The sequence below is a fragment of the Erpetoichthys calabaricus genome, chromosome 4 (genome assembly GCF_900747795.2).
Source record: "Erpetoichthys calabaricus chromosome 4, fErpCal1.3, whole genome shotgun sequence".
Lineage (NCBI taxonomy): Eukaryota > Metazoa > Chordata > Cladistia > Polypteriformes > Polypteridae > Erpetoichthys > Erpetoichthys calabaricus.
This window is the reverse complement of record NC_041397.2, coordinates 45,754,762-45,771,441: the sequence shown is the minus strand read 5'-3', so window position 1 is coordinate 45,771,441 and position 16,680 is coordinate 45,754,762. Positions and strand designations below refer to the sequence as shown.

Below are 16,680 nucleotides of genomic sequence, written 5' to 3'. Positions count from 1 at the left end.
AATAATAATAATAACAAAAACTGCATTAACACGCAATAAAATAATTGTTGGTGTTGATTAATGCAGTAACGCGATAATAATGCATTAACTTACCCAGCCCTAATATCTTATATATAATTTGCCAGCCTACTCATTCACTCACTCACGTCTGTCTGAAGCCGAATGCACAGTCGCTTTCTACGCAGCTGCCCGAAAAACCTTACGAGACCGACATTGCGGCAGGTGGCGGATTTATGGCCACGAAAATTCAAAGAGAAAGGCGACTTCGACCGACATCCAGCCCCAACATCGCGGCAGGCGGCGGATTTACGGCCGCAAAAATTCAAAGAGAAAGGCAACTTCGATTAAAGCTCTAGAGGCCTGAAAGGCGATTTCGACTACAGCTCGAGGCCTAATTATGCATTCATTCAATACACCTATATCAGGTTTGTGGTGCTTATACTTATTACTATTACACTCGTGCCCATTTCATCTTGCGTTGTCAAAACTGGCTCTTTCTCTAGTATATATATATATATATATATATATATATATATATATATATATATATATATATATATATATATATACATATACAGTATACTGTAGAGTCTCGCTTATCCTACCTTCGCTTATCTGACATTCTGTATTATCCGACGTCCCACCGCGAAAAAAAAAAACAAAAAAAAATGCATCAATCAGCAACAAGAACTGCAAGTTGCGAGCGTGAGCGTAGTCTATTTTTTGTTGCTCCCGACTCTACCGCAGCTAATTACAGTGGAACCTCGGTTTGTGAGCATAATTCATTCCGGAAACGTGCTCGCAGTCCAAAGCACTGGTATATCAAAGCGAATTTCCCCATAAGAAATAATGGAAACTCAGATGATTTGTTCCACAACACAAAACTATTCATATAAAAATGATTAATACAAAATATAAAGTAAAAATACATAAAACAAATTAACCTGCTCTTTACCTTTGAAAAGAATCATGGCTGGTGTGAGTGTGTTTCTAAACTTTTGTGGGATTCCACCCAACGGGACAACATGAAGAGCGTCCCAAAGCAATCGCAGTCTCCCAGCGCTGTAGCAATTTGTCGTAAAAGAGAATCCGAAAAGATTGCAGACATGCTATAAGCATCTGCCGTCGATGGGTGATACAAGGAACATTATAAATGCGCAGGGCACAGTATTACTTGGCCACGGCCCTGCCTGACTGCTGTGTCTGTGTATAGGAGAGTGGCAGATCCCGCTACAATAAATAACTTCGCTGTTGCTGTTTCAAGCTGAATAAAGCTGGTGTTGCTAAAGTACTGAGACTCAGCTTCGTGTTTTCGGGTGCAAGACGGGGACTCACATGTCACAGCACAAACACACACACACACACGCAGTCACAATGCTGTAGTAAACAGTATATGCTCGTACGGATGTTGACTATATGAGTGACGGAGTTAAGGCTCTAGAAACTGCAATTAAATACTGTACATTGAGCAACAAGAAGAAGCTACAGGAATCGACATAATGATGCTGCAAAGATGGCGAGACTTGGCAACAAAGAAACGGCACTAATCAGGAAAGCAGACTATGATCAAAAATTTCTTTAAATCATCACAGGACTGAACTTTTTAAGTACAGCACATACTGTATTTAACTTCAGACAATTCTGTAACTGTAAGTTCATTTTTTCAATGAATTTTTTCTGTTGTTTTGTTGTAAAACATGATTATTAGGTTCGTAATGTGTAAAATTATAACATAGTTTGACGTTTAATGGGCTTTTTCTTAACACCTCCCATTAATCCGACACTTTTGCTTATCCGACGTTCTGCCGGCCAGTTTATGTCGGATAAGCGAGACTCTACTATATATATATATATATATATATATATATATATATATATATATATATATATATATATATATACACACACACACACATATACATACACAGACACACACATACTGTATATATAACCAGTTTCTATTAATCATGACATCCAAGAATAGTTTGAAAGCAATGAAGCCTAAGAGGATGGTTGTAGTATTGATGATTGAAGCGAAAAAGGAACTTATTGTGGGACATCACCACTCCTCACAAAGGTACAGTAAATTTTCATTTTACTATTGTGGCACATGGCTGGGGGTGGTACCCAGCTGGGACGCCCAGGAGGACAGGAGGAGGGCTCATGCCTCCTCCGGACCACGAGGGGGTGACCGCCCTGGTTATATTGGGGGCCACGGGTACAGGGCTTGGAAGCTCAACCCTGTAGGGGCCCGTGGTCACCGCCAGGGGGCGTCCCCATGCCTGGAGGACTTGGGACCCCAGCACTTCCACCACACCAGGAAGTGCTGTGGGGGAAGAAGAAAAGAGACACCCGGAGTACTTCCGGAGAGACAGACGGCACTTCCGCCACACAGGGGCGTGTCAGCGGAAGATTGCCGGGAACCACCTGGAGCACATCTGGGTAACTATAAAAGGGGCCGCCTCCCTTCAATCAAGGCTGGAGTCGGGTGGAAGAGGACAAGGTCTGAGAGCAGAGAGAAGGAGGCGGCCTGAAGGCATTGTGGACAGTGGCCTGGACTATTGGGGTGATTGGTGCTGCGGCACTGGGGTTGTGCATTTAAGGACTGTACATATTAGTGTAAATAAACGTGTGGTGGACTTTAACATGGTGTCCGAGCTATTTCCCACACTATATAGTATTTAAGTATTTTATTTATTATTTTCATGTTTTAATATATTATTTAGGGCACCAATATTGTGAGTTTTAGCCATTTTAAAAGAAAACCAGCTGTGTGCACTACCTCAGCACTTGTGGTCTTCTACTAACCTTTCACCCCCCAGTGAGTGGTTTCCTCCAATTCAGACCAAATCACAGTTAACTGTTCATGTCATGTGGTTGGTTTTGTTTTGATTTACTTTATTTATGTGTGAACTCATGCAGGTGAATACAAAAAACGTATCCTTATCGCAAGTAACATAATACCAGGAATATGCGATAAAATGATTATTTCCAGATCCCTTTGTTGTCACAAACATGTATTGAAAACACAGAAGGCATATTTTCTTTTATTTAAACTCAAAGAGGATGTATTCGGTAAGTTTAAGGCTTTTATTATCCAGTAGTGTTTCGTGCCCCATAGCCTCAATAGCTTTGCATTTAAACACAATAATCCCCTCTACTCCGGTAAATAAACTGAGCAACCTCAGCATCAGCACTTCTTTTTGTAATTGGACACTGGACTTTCTAACTAACAGACCCCAGTCTGTCAGGTTAAACAACTACACATGCTCTACTCTGATCCTGAATGCTGGTGCTCCTCAAGGCTGTGTACTCGGCCCACTCCTCTACTCCCTCTTCACCCCATGACTGCGTCTCTTTATATGGCTCCAACTCCATCATAAATTTCGTGGTTGACACCACGGTAATAGGACTGAGCAGTGACAATGACGAGTCAGCCAACAGAGAGGAGGCCAACACCTGGCAACATGGTGTGCTGACCAGAGGTTTGGGGGCAGCTGCCTGTATATTTGAATTAGGCTGCCAAAATTGAAAGGTTGGTTCCATAAAACAGGTTTCAACAGACTACAGTCCAACAATTGAACAATCATAACAGGCAAAGACAGCCGTTTTAAAGCCAGGCAGGGGAAATGATATCGTCGAGACCAGAACCAGAAGTGTCATCATCAGGCCTGGAACCAGAAGTGACGTCATTGGACCTGGAAGTGACATCCACGAGTACAGGCAAAATATCCCATAGTTGGTCTGCACTCTATTCAGGGTATCGAAACAACAACAATTAGGGTAGGCCTAATGTTATTTTTTAATGGTAATATATATTCATTAAAAAATAGAAATCCAGTCATACTAAGGTAAATTACTTATATTTTTGTATGTCTAATTTGAATGGTTTTTGTTAATAGGAATTACAAAGGGTGAAGATAAATCAACTGCCTATCTTTTGTTGGTATGTAAGACAAACAAGCCCACTGAAACACACAAACAATGTTATAATTTTGAACAGTACTGCATTATTGAACAGCAAAGAGTACAAAAATACCAAAATCACATCTTTCAATACCCTCTATCCCAGTTATGCACTATTATCTGTTGTATCAATGAGATGCAAAGATGCGCGTCTTACCGGCTATAACAGAAGTTGGAACCTTTAGTACCGATTGAGTAGGTGGCTTGTTGATGTCCAACAAATTTGTGAATTGGTAGATCCTTCAGTGTTTGGCGACTTGAGTCGTTGCAGAGTTTCCAGCACACTCAATAATCGCGTTTTTTAGCTCACCCATCGCTAAAGTGAATACAGCTTGCAGCGAGCAGGCTTTCACCTAAATTTTCACCGTCGACAACAGACTCTTGCACGTTTTGAACTTGTTTGTTTTCTTTCACTAACAAAACCTAAAATGGCTGTTTGAAGAGGTATCATTGACATTTCCCTCACAGTAAGTTCTGGTGATGGGTGATTCGTGAATGATTCCTTCTTTTTGAACAACTGTTTTCTGTGAAGCATAAGAATCGATTCATGGAGCTCAACGGGAGTGCTAAAGTAATTTCAGTATACCACCAGTTGGTAGCTGCCTGTTAAAGTCATGTGTTTGAGTTGCCAAGACTGGCACCATTTTAAGTCAATCTTATTTTGTAAATCTTGTTATGTATGCACTTTCAAATACTTTTAAGAGTTAAATGAACTTTTTAGTGATAAAGTTAACACTGGTGATGATGTTGTTTAAGTTTATAATCAACTGAAAATTTAATTGAGAGGGACATGTATTAAAATGCATGTATGCAGTATAGGCTATTCATGAAAAAAAAATTTAAAACCTAAGCTAAAGCATGGGCCAATGAGGAAAGTGGGTGGGCCCAATACTGGCACCACCCCTGAAAATACACCAACGAAACATAACACAATGCTTTGGCAGTCGAGAGATGAGCACGTGTTTGTCTATTGAGGAGTGTGCAGACATGATGAACATGTCAAGAAGAGGAAAAGCAGAGGATTAAAGAAAGAGGCTATGAAAATGGTGGAAAATACCATGAATGTAAAGGGCTTGTGAAAAAAATGCAGTAAAGGAGGAATGCTTTCAAGAATAATGTCATGGATCATTTTTATTAATCACTAAACTTTCTAAAATAAAAAAAAACAGCAACAATGCTCTTAGGTCCATGGTCTTTCAGTTCCCGAAGGCACTTGCAGCGTCGGTTGTTCCTCTTAGGGTTCTTGCCACGATTCCACTGCAGACGTTGCTCATTTTACTTACTTTTGTCTCTCAGGTATTCACAGACTGGCTTGATGATGTGGAGATCAGGACTCTTTGGTGGGCATACCACTTGCTGCAGGATTTCTTTTTCCTCTTTTTACTGTAGATAATTTTCTTTGCGATTTTGGCTGTCTTTAGGGTCATTGTCATGCTACAGAATGAAGCTGGGGCAGATCACACGTCTCCCCAACAGTACTGTATGATAGATAAGAATGTGCCTGTACATCTCAGCAGTATTGGGAACATCAATTTTAATCAGATCAACAACTCCATCGGCAACAATGCAGCGCCAAACCTTAAAGGACCCTCCACTGTGCTTTACTATTGCCACCAGACATTCATCCATGTTGGTGCTCCAGCTCTTCAGCCAGCAAACTGCCTTCTGCCAGAGCCAAATATTTTAAATTCTGACCAGTCAGCTCATGTCTTCATTTGTAGGTGAATCGTTTGGCTTTACTTCCAACTCAAAGGAATGGCTTTTTGGTCACAACTCATCCATGAAGACCACTGTTGAGAACATTTCTCTGGACTTTCTTCTGTCAATTCTGTGCTGATAACTGTGCTGGACATTTTCAAATTTTGAAGGGAAGTAAACTTGACATATTTCTTGTTTGCTGCACTCCTCTTCCTTGGCTAACCACGGTGATTCCAGTCCTAAACCTTGCCAGTTTGTTTGTGCTTCTGCAGAAGAGCTTGGGCTGCACATCTGGAAACATTAGCTTACTGCAAAATATGTTTGGGAGAGATGATACAGAATGACCCTCTTGAATTTTGTGGTTAATGCTCACTTCTGCATTGGTGTAAGATCTGCACAGTGGTTAAACCACCACCACCACCACACTCAGCCCTTTTTGGGCAGGAGGTCCCTTATCTATTTTAATTCCATCGCCACAGTTGGTTCTATTTTAGCTAATGACTTTGGTTCAACCTACGCATTAAGCTTTCATTTGAAAGTGTATTATTGTGAGTGACCAGCTGCTATTAAAAGAAGCCAAGTGTATCCTTTATTTACTTTTATTTCTTCATCTTAGAATTGCCACCACACCACTACGGATGGGATAAAATATTATATATACACACACACACACACACATACACAGACACACCCCTTTGGTTTAGTAAAAGTTGCAATCTCTACCAAACACATTCCCAGGGAGTGTACGCCCCCTAGTGGATTCAGGTTGTAACAACCTCCAAGTTCGCTTTTTAAATTTTCATTTGGAATTTTTCTTCTCTGAAAATCCTGGGGCCTCATGTATAAACAGTGCATATGCACAAAAATGTAGCGTACTCCCATTTCCACACTCAAATTGTGATGTATAAAACCCAAACTTGGCGTAAAGCCACGCACATTTTTACGCCAGCTAAATCCTTGGCGTACGCAATTTCTTCGCTCGGTCACCGGGGACCCTCTCTGGAGCCAGGCCTGGAGGTGGGGCTCGATGGCGAGCACCTGGTGGCCGGGCCTGCACCCATGGGGCTCGGCCGGCCACAGCCCGAAGAGGCAACGTGGGTCCCCCTTCCCATGGGCTCACCACCTATGGGAGGGGCCAAGGAGGTTGGGTGCAGTGTGAGTTGGCGGTCTGATCCTCGGCTATAGAAACTGGCTCTTGGGACGTGGAATGTCACCTCTCTGAAGGAGAAGGAACCTGAGCTAGTGCGCGAGGTCGAGAGGTTCCGGCTAGATATAGTCGGACTCACCTCGACGCACAGCTTGGACTCTGGAACCAATCTCTTTGAGATGGGCTGGACTCTCTACCACTCTGGAGTTGTCCCTGGTGAGAGGCTCCCCCATCTCTGGGACTGAGGTCACCGAGGTGGTCAAAAAACTCCTTGGTGGCAGGGCCCCGGGGGTGGATGAGATACGCCCGGAGTTCCTCAAGGCTCTAGATGTTGTAGGGCTGTCTTGGTTGACACGTCTCTGCAACATCGCATGGACATCAAGGACAATGCCTCTGGATTGGCAGACCGGGGTGGTGGTCCCTGTCTTTAAGAAAGGGGACCAGAGGGTGTGTTCCAACTACAGAGGGATCACACTCCTCAGCCTCCCTGGGAAAGTCTATTCGGGGTTTCTGGAGAGGAGGGTCCGTCGGATAGTCGAGCCTCGGATTCAGGAGGCACAGTGTGGTCTTCATCCTGGTCGCGGAACAGTGGACCAGCTCTACACCCTTAGCAGGGTCCTGGAGGGTGCTTGGGAGTTTTCTCAACCAGTCTACATGTGTTTTGTGGACTTGGAAAAGGCATTCGACCGTGTCCCTCGGAGAATCCTGTGGGGGATACTCCAAGAGTATCGGGTACCGGACCCCCTGATAAGGGCTGTTCGGTCCCTGTACGATTGGTACCAGAGCTTGGTCCGCATTGCTGGCAGTTCAAACGAAACCGTTTCCAGTGAGAGTTGGACTCCACCAAGGCTGCCCTTTGTCACCAATTCTGTTCATAACTTTTATGGACAGAATTTCTAGGCGCAGCCAGGGCGTTGAGGGGGTCCAGTTTGGTGGACTCAGGATTGGGTCACTGCTTTTTGCAGATGATGTTGTCCTGTTTGCTTCATCAGGCCATGATCTTCAGCTCTCTCTGGATCGGTTCGCAGCTGAGTGTGAAGCGGCTGGGATGAGAATCAGCACCTCCAAATCCGAGACCATGGTCCTCAGCTGGAAAAGGGTGGAGTGCCCTCTCGGGGTTGGTAGCGAGATCCTGCCCCAAGTGGAGGAGTTCAAGTATCTCGGGATCTTGTTCACGAGTGAGGGAAGAATGGACTGTGACATCGACAGGCGGATCGGTGCGGCATCCGCAGTAATGCAGGCTCTGCATCGGTCTGTCGTGGTGAAAAAGGAGCTGAGACGCAAAGCGAAGCTCTCAATTTACCAGTCAATCTATGTTCCTACCCTCACCTATGGTCATGAGCTATGGGTAGTGACCGAAAGAATGAGATCGCGAATACAAACGGCTAAAATGAGTTTCCTCTGTAGGGTGTCTGGGCTTTCCCTTAAAGATAGGGTGAGAAGCTCAGTCATCCGGGAGGGGCTCAGAGTAGAGCCGCTGCTCCTCCGCATCGAGAGGAGTCAGATGAGGTGGCTCGGGCATCTGATCAGGATGCCTCCTGGACGCCTCCCTGGTGAGGTGTTCCGGGCACGTCTAACCGGGAGGAGGCCCAGGGGAAGACCCAGGACACACTGGAGGGACTATGTCTCTCGGCTGGCCTGGGAACGCCTTGGGATTCCCCCGGAAGAGCTAGAAGTAGTGGCCGGGAAGAGGGAAGTCTGGGCATCTCTGCTCAAGCTGCTGCCCCTGCGACTCGACCTTGGATAAGCGGAAGAGAATGGATGGATGGATGGATATTGTTAATAATTAAACATGTGAGGACACAGTGGTGCAGCGCTAGCTAGTTCACGGATTGTTCCTGCCTCGCGCTGTATTCTTGCTGGGGCTGGCACGACACTGGAAGGATAGATGGATAGAATAATTAAACACGTACTATGAAGATATTTCAATGTTCCTTAAAGGTTTTGAAGAATCAGAGTTCTTAACTTACAGACGACTTAACGTCTATTATTAAGCTGATTGTGTGGCGATTGGGTACTTGGAGAAAGAAAAGGAAGGACAGGAATTGGGGGTTAGTACATTTGAAAGAGACAGTACTGCTGCAATAAATTATTTCATCAAAGGTTGCGCACGGTGCAGCAAGCATATTGTGGGAGCAGAAACAATCTCTGGATGAGGTGCCAGCTCGTCACTATCACTGCGCCACCGTGTTCCCATGTTTAATACATGCTTTATTGATATGATATGAATACTGAAATATCAAGTATACATCTCAGTGTTTTAATTATTCAGAGAGCTGTAATATCACGAATGTAATTGATTCTGTGTCAAGTCAGAGGAAGAGAAAGCCCGTTTAAGAAGCATGTAGTGATTCACACACAAAGCACATAAAAGAACACATACAAAACAAAGCATTTAATGTGCTACTTTAGTTACGATGGGATTTGAGAAACTAGTAAATGAAATGATTTGAAGATGAAGTTTATGATGTTGACAAATTTCAAGATTAAAAGTTGACATTTTGAGCTTTTTTCCCCACTGTGTGCTTATTTTTTTTTCTATGTACCCTAATAAGCTTTCATATGACACTCATATGGTGGGCTACGACTCGCCTTTTCATGGCGATTTGATACCTGACAACTTCTTTTTTATTTTGGGCACTGTGCAACTTTCTGATCTTTAGCTTTCGAGTTTCTCAGACACTCTATGTCACTCGATCAACTTCCTTTTGTTGTTTATACCACTGCTTAAACCAACAAATAGTTCGTTTTTCCTTGCCTCCACTTGGTATTCGCTGAAATTCTTCTATTTCCCCCCCACGCTTTTGACAGTGCCTTTTCACAGGATGCTGAGCTTAAGGACTATTTATATTGATTTGCATATTCAAAGATGCGTAATTCTGGGAGGAGTTGGGGAGTGGCAGCAGGCATGCGCATGTGTGCTACTTTTCACACTGACCAGGATTTATGGAGTGGAAGAACATGGAAGTTGGCAAATGCACAGATTTACGCATCTGGATTTTTTTGTACGTACGCACATTTCTGCTTTTGTCCATATGCCATGTTTTAGTGTGAATTCTACACACAGCCTTATGCATGAGGCCCCTGGAGTGGTGAAAGTAGAGCAGAGAAAAATATTCCTAGAAATAGATGGAAAGAAGGTATCTGGGATGTTAGGAAGTCAGTATGATGGCAGACAACTGCTGGGTGACTCGTAGGGATGTATCAGGAAAGAGCCACCAAATGGAAAAAAAAAAAAAAAAAAAACTAAGGAGTGACAAAGAAAATAGTGAAGTCCTGTGCAAGCCAGTGAATATGTATTGTTGTTTTCTTCACAAATCAGATTGACTAAAACAGTTTCACGTAAATTGATTTAGTGTTTCATACATTGAGTAATTTGTTACATTTTAATTACATTTCTTTTAAATGTTGTACTTAAATGTGACATGATGGAAATATTCAAATTATTTTTTATTGTGTTCACAAATGCAAATAATGAGTTTAATTTTGCAGCCCTGTGTTATCAGCGCAAGTTAAATTTTACTGCCGTCTACCAGGTTTGTTTTGAAATCAAGGTTCTCTGAATTGTGAGTGTGAATCTGTTAATGTGTGATGGGCTTTGTGGATGTAGTCTTCTAGTGTGTGCTGCAACAGCTCCAACTAGAGCATGGGACAAAGGACTGGTGTGTGGAGTTTCTTTCATTTTTTTATATAAATATCAGTAGAATCTGTGCCAGGCGTTACTGTGCAGTTTAGCAGCATATAGTGTGATTTTACAAAGTAACAACACTCCCATTCCTTGTAATATGTTCAAGAAAAATTCATATTTGTTATTTCACTAAAAAGTAGACTAAAAATAATCAGTAAATAAAAATGAAAAACACTAATGCAATCACCACATTTAATTGGCATGTGTATAACACTTGTGTGTGAGGTTTGATTTAATTATTAGTTTTCAATATGCATAGCTTGCATAAAATATAATAAAAATCAGCCAACCTTTAAATGCTGCATTGGATACTTATTGTGTAACATTTTCATACAAAATAAAAATAACTGCTTTCAAAAACCTAAGGCTACAATCATGGTTACTTGGACCAAAAATGGTATAACAAGACGACACTGGTTTAAAAAAAAAAAAAAAAAATTAAAATGCTGCATACTACAGTTATGAAAAAGCATATTGTAATTGTCACCTCACAGGACATTATGAAGTGTAAAACGGGTTTATTGTTCTTTACTTATATCCACAACTTTTTCATGAAGTAAACCATTCTTTGTAAAGTGACAAATGTTTAATAATGCACTTTAGACCCAGCGGTACAGTAGAGAAGTAACTTTTATAAGAATTATGAAGCCTACATAGATCCTTTTTGTCTGGATTGAGGCCTGAACCATGGCAAAAGATGATGTATGTTTGTTATTTCACTATCTTGCTGCAATATCACCACTCAGAAACTGCCACTCTGAAGATGTCAGGAGAACTTGGTCTTTATTAAAAAAAAAAAAAAAAAAAAAATCTCCACACAGTTTGATGAAAGATCAATAACCATGTACACATAATCGTAAGGCCTTTATTGATGCACACAAATTAAAAGTTGCCATCATTTCAAAGAACCCTTTATCCAAATAAAAATCAAGTTACCAGCATATTAAAAACAAGTGCATCTGGGCTATCCATTTCTTTCCATACCTATTTATATATTATAAACCTTTTTCAAGTAAATCACTTATGTAAACCTCTTGAATACTTTATTTTAAGGCTTTGCATGGGCATCAGTCACAAACAAAGTGTTCAGTTGACAATCTTTACTCTATAAAGTCTGGTTTTGCTACATGCTAACTTGCCACAATCGTCCATTCAGCTTTACAAGCTGTAGTGTCTAACACTATCAGCAGAATGGCCATATGAACTAGGATTACCACCATTGTGTACTCTCAACCCACTAAGAGAATAAAGCTTTATTACTTTAGAAAAGAAATTCAGATTCATGTAACAGGCAAGATGTGTTGATGCACTGTGTATTGTAGGCAATAACTAGAAAAGATTACAAGGTGATCCTTTATATGTGCAAATAACGCTTTAACCCACTCAGCACAGCAAAATAGAAAAATCCCAACCGCCCACCCCCACCCCCAATGTCATCTGCTTGGTCAGTTTGGGTTTTTTCCACATTAAACAATTCGCTTTCAATATAAAAATAGTTTATCACACAAATTATTTCTTCATGAGGTCTGTACATTACAATTTAATCATTAGAAAACCATAACAATATAATTATTTCCCATATCAAATACTTGGACCTTTATTATATGACCCATGCTAAACCAAAAATTAAAAATTAGACTTGATGTTTTTGGTTCTTTTTACTTTGTTCATCATATTAAAAAAAATCTTTACAGGCCATCTCTAGTTACAAAAAATATTTCATTTGAGGAAAACCAGGTGAAATAACTTTCACAGTCCATCTGACCACAATAGTGAAAAATAGAAATCCATTTTGAAACTGCTGTGTACCTTTATTTTGTCCATATATTACTTGGGGTCAGTGATAGTTTCCTTAATCATTATTGTGTTTATATGGAAAAGTATACAGTTATGGATATGGCTTATGAACCAAGGTTTTTAATAAGGATAAACAAACTACAGTGTAGTTCTACATGAATTAGAAGGATTACTGAGACTCTTGTCTTTGTCAAGTTAAGCTACATTATGGTATTGTAGAAAACAAATTGCTTCAGGCACAATTAAGCTTTATTTCCTGTATATTACTTGTTATTGAAACTAGCAGGGAAAAAAAAACCTATTGTAGAAATTCAGACATATCTTCAACAAAACAGACCCACATGTCAAAATCACTTTTATTTGGCATCTGGTTGTTCAACAAACAGCCTCAGGCTACTGAGTGTTCAAGCACAGAAGCCATGACACTGCAGACTCCACTGTGCTGGACATGCCCTCTGTGCCACTAGACACTCGGCTACCCAATACCACTTCAACTCGCAGCTATGCCAAGTGCACAGAACTCCAGTTGTGACACTCTTAAAAACAAAAAGACACCCTTAAGCCTTACTTACAAAAGCCTAGATTAACATCACTAGCTGGGCAAAACCAGACACTTCATCCTCTTGGAAGACAAACATGGCTCATCAAGTTGCACTTCACTTTGTTATCGGCCATGTCAATGATGAGTTAGGGAAAAATATGGTGATGGAAGGAGAGAGACAATGCTGATGTACAAAGGCTGCTTCCAAACAAAACCTCCTGGCCCAACCGTCAGTTGGTCTGTTGTTCTGGTGCTCCTTGTGCTATCTAAGTAGATGCATAGAACCTTGATGGGTGTCATTCTTGTTTGGACTGCATGCCAAGATAATTATTCAAGGCCAAAACTAGTGAAAGCAGTTTTACACCTCATCTAAACGTATGGCTTTATTCAGTATACTTTTATGTAGCTTCAACAGATACAACAGGTATTGTTAATGTATTGGCCAGTGTGCAGTCAGACACCTTTTGCATTACTTTTTTCCAGCTGTTTCTCCAGTCATTTGTAAACCAGTGTTTGTAAAGTACTATAAAAATGAGAATGTGTATGCTGAAAAATAGCACAGCTTAAGGGTTTTCTGTATTGTAAAGACCTAAATAAAGTCTCATTATGTATGGGAACACAACTCATTGTTCATGCTGATGCATACTTACATGCCACTCAATTATAGAAACATACCAAAAATATAAAATCTTTATTCCATTACAGAAAAATGGGAGTTAATTTAATAGAATACCTAAAAAAATGTGGAATTCATTTACATTCTTGTACATTGAAGTAAAAATATGAAAACTGGATAAACTGGGAAAAAAAAATAGTGCTAACACCCTGGGAGAGAGTACTATCACTGACATTGCACATAGGTCATAGTTTGAGATTTATGGAAGTCAGTTCCTGATTTACTAGCTTTAAATCAGCTGCATTAAAAATAATCAATTATGTAACTGTTAGTTTATATCCTTAACCTGAAGTCACTCGGCAGAATGTGTAGCTGCCTTCTCCAGCAGGCCAAAAAAATAAAATGAAATGTTACATATTTAAAAAAAACAAAAACATCTTTCATTTTCACAAGAAATTTTGAGGCACACAACTGTAGCAAAAATCTTCAAAATACCAGATTTTTATGCAGTTAGCTATTGAAATGTTTCAGTATATGAGTAATGAGTATACACTTAATTTTATCATTAATCATGCCGGAGGGTCACCAACAGAATGAAACTTCTAGTAATTTTCACAGACACCCTCAAAAATTATTCCTTAGTATACTATGGTCTGAAATATTGCGCCACAGGTAGACACTTTCCTGAAAATATCTCCATGAGCAGAAGCAAATCAATATGGAGCTTATTCCAAGTAACATTGGCTGCAAATTATTTTTCAAAGATTTCACCAAGCATTGTGCACATCACTGGCATTTTACCATAGGCCCGAAATAAAAAGGAGTAGCTGATTAACAGTAGAGTCCAATGCAAAAGTAATCACCCTCCAACACACGTGTATCAAATTTTGAATTTGAACTACACAAAATTAGGATTTTCCCTCAGTTTTTCAAAACAATTTAAACACTACAGCAAATAAGTGAAAAATGTCAAAAGCATTTAACAGTTTACACAAAATGAGGGATGGAGGAAGAGGGGAAATATTGCTTCATCACAATGTGCAAAGTTAATGATGTAAAAACTTGAGCAGCTGCTCTAGTTGTTGGAGGACATTCAACAAAGTACTGACTCACAGGGTCAGTATTTTAATATTTTCTTATTTTATATTTTTTTCACACAAACAAATCTGCCTCAAAATTCCAGACCCCGAGACTGAAAGATAAGGGCTAAATACTTTTTCAAGAGGGCATATTTTTGTTTTTAATCCCATTTCAGATATACAATATTATAGTAACCTTTTTTCCAATGCCACACCAAAGTGAAAATATTATAAAAACTACATGAAAGGTATTAATTGGAAACACTTTTGTCAGGAAAATGAAACTAAAGCTGCAGATTACAAGCAATTTGTTAAAGTGTTGATTCGCTGAGCGTTTGGGGCTAAGTACTTAATCTATCATTCATGGACACTGCCCTGAATTATATACGGATAGCAAAATGCATCTACAAATCACTTCGATCGTAAACCATTTTTCTTAAAACAAAACCATATTCTTGAAGTCGGCTTAATGGACCTGGAAGTAAAATCATTACTCCAAATAGGATAATATACATTTGTATGTCATAAAGCAAACCAACCCTTTTAAAAGGTTCAGGTAAAGTGCTAAGTCTTCTTTAGATTTCTTCCTGATCGTCGAGGGGAGTGCCCCAATTGGCTGTTGGAAGTGGCCCAAGACCGCAGTAAATAATTGTCAGGAGTACCTTTCTGTCTTTCGACAGTTTTATACTCTAAATCAAATTGCTGTTGTAGCTTTATGGCCAATTTGCGATCTTCGTCCTCTTTTTGCAGCCAAAATCCATCAAAACTGTTTGACTGACATTCTGAGCCGACTCCTTCACGAGTGGAAGTTCGAAGTCTTTTTGCTTTTTCTCCTCCTTCTAAGTGCTTTGTTTTTTGGCTTCTTTTTGTAGGTTTGTGCTTTGTATTACTAACATCGGAACTATCCGAGTAATCTGTTCTTTCAACTGGATCAAACAGTTTGCGACTAATTAAAGTTGCATGAGAATCTTTCTCACAGCTTTGATTTTTAGAATTGTCTTCAGCTGTTAGCAGGATTAGATTTTTGGTATCCAACCGTTTACTATGGGGAATCTGAGGACCACTATGAGAGAAAGATGATTCACAGGTCACCTGAATGGGTTTAAACTTCACCAGTAACTGGTCTTTCTCTGTGTTATGCAATACATTAGCATGGCCTTCAGCAGGGTGATCAATTATAAGTCTTTGTGTTTTACAAAACAGGGTCTGACTTTTGCAAGACAAATTATGGCTTTCATGCAGTTCAGAATAATTACTGCTGCTCTTTGACAGGCCATTGTCTAATGTAACGCAACCTGATACACTTTGTTTCTCAGTATCGGGCAGTAAAGAGACAGACTCCCTTGTGCAATGTTTGTCCTTGGAAAATTCCTCAGCTGGCATACTGGTTGTTGTCCCTTTGGAGGAGGCCTTTTTATTGAGACGATCCTGTTCAATCTGTTTCCACTTCTGAAGTATGGAAGGACTGGCTTCATAACTTGTGTGCTTCTGTAAGCTACGAGTAAGATTTCGTGGGGTTGACTTTACAATGGTTGGCTCTACCACCCTCCCATCTGGCAATCTCTTTGGAGGGGTGCAAGGAGAGCATACAATAGGTTTGAAGTGATTTAGCTCCTCAGATATACTGTCATTGCTTTCTGGACTAATGGATCTCTCCGTTTTAAGCAGGGGTGTTGCCACAACACCAGAACCACAACTACCAGATCGCCAGCTGTTCCTCTTATCAGAAGTCAGGTTAGGGGCAGAAAAAGAACGACTGTTTTCAGAAGATAACAATATGCCATTGTTGGGGGTAAATGATACAAGACTCTGTGAAATGGGGGGGAAAAAAAAAAATTATTTATCTGTTAAACAGTTCATCTATATCACACAAATACTGCATACATCCTAAGATGTATTACCATATAAATTTACTACTTTTGTTGACTTAACAACAGTAGCAATCAATGTGATTTGTAACATTTTGTCAGTTGTGATTATATTGTAATTCCAAATAGCGTGATACGCTGTTGAAGCAAACAATCTTCTAGTCATAGGTTAATCCACACAGGTTACATGAAACTTGAGTCCATATTTTTTGTACTATTTTATTTTCTATTCCCATGTATTAATGTATACAACAAAGCAGCCAATACATAACCATAATGC

At 40.3% G+C, this 16,680-nt stretch overlaps 1 protein-coding gene across 1 annotated transcript in view; it reads right to left on the bottom strand.

The window, feature by feature from the left end:
• Nucleotides 1–11,265: 11,265 nt before the first annotated feature.
• Nucleotides 11,266–16,680, bottom strand: part of rnf169 (ring finger protein 169) — a 34,948-nt gene continuing 29,533 nt past the window's right edge. Inside the window, exon 6 of the mRNA XM_028799396.2 lies at nt 11,266–16,341. Coding sequence (XP_028655229.1) covers nt 15,097–16,341 — 1,245 coding nt within the window. The 3' untranslated portion in view covers nt 11,266–15,096. The remainder of the gene's footprint in view (nt 16,342–16,680) is intronic.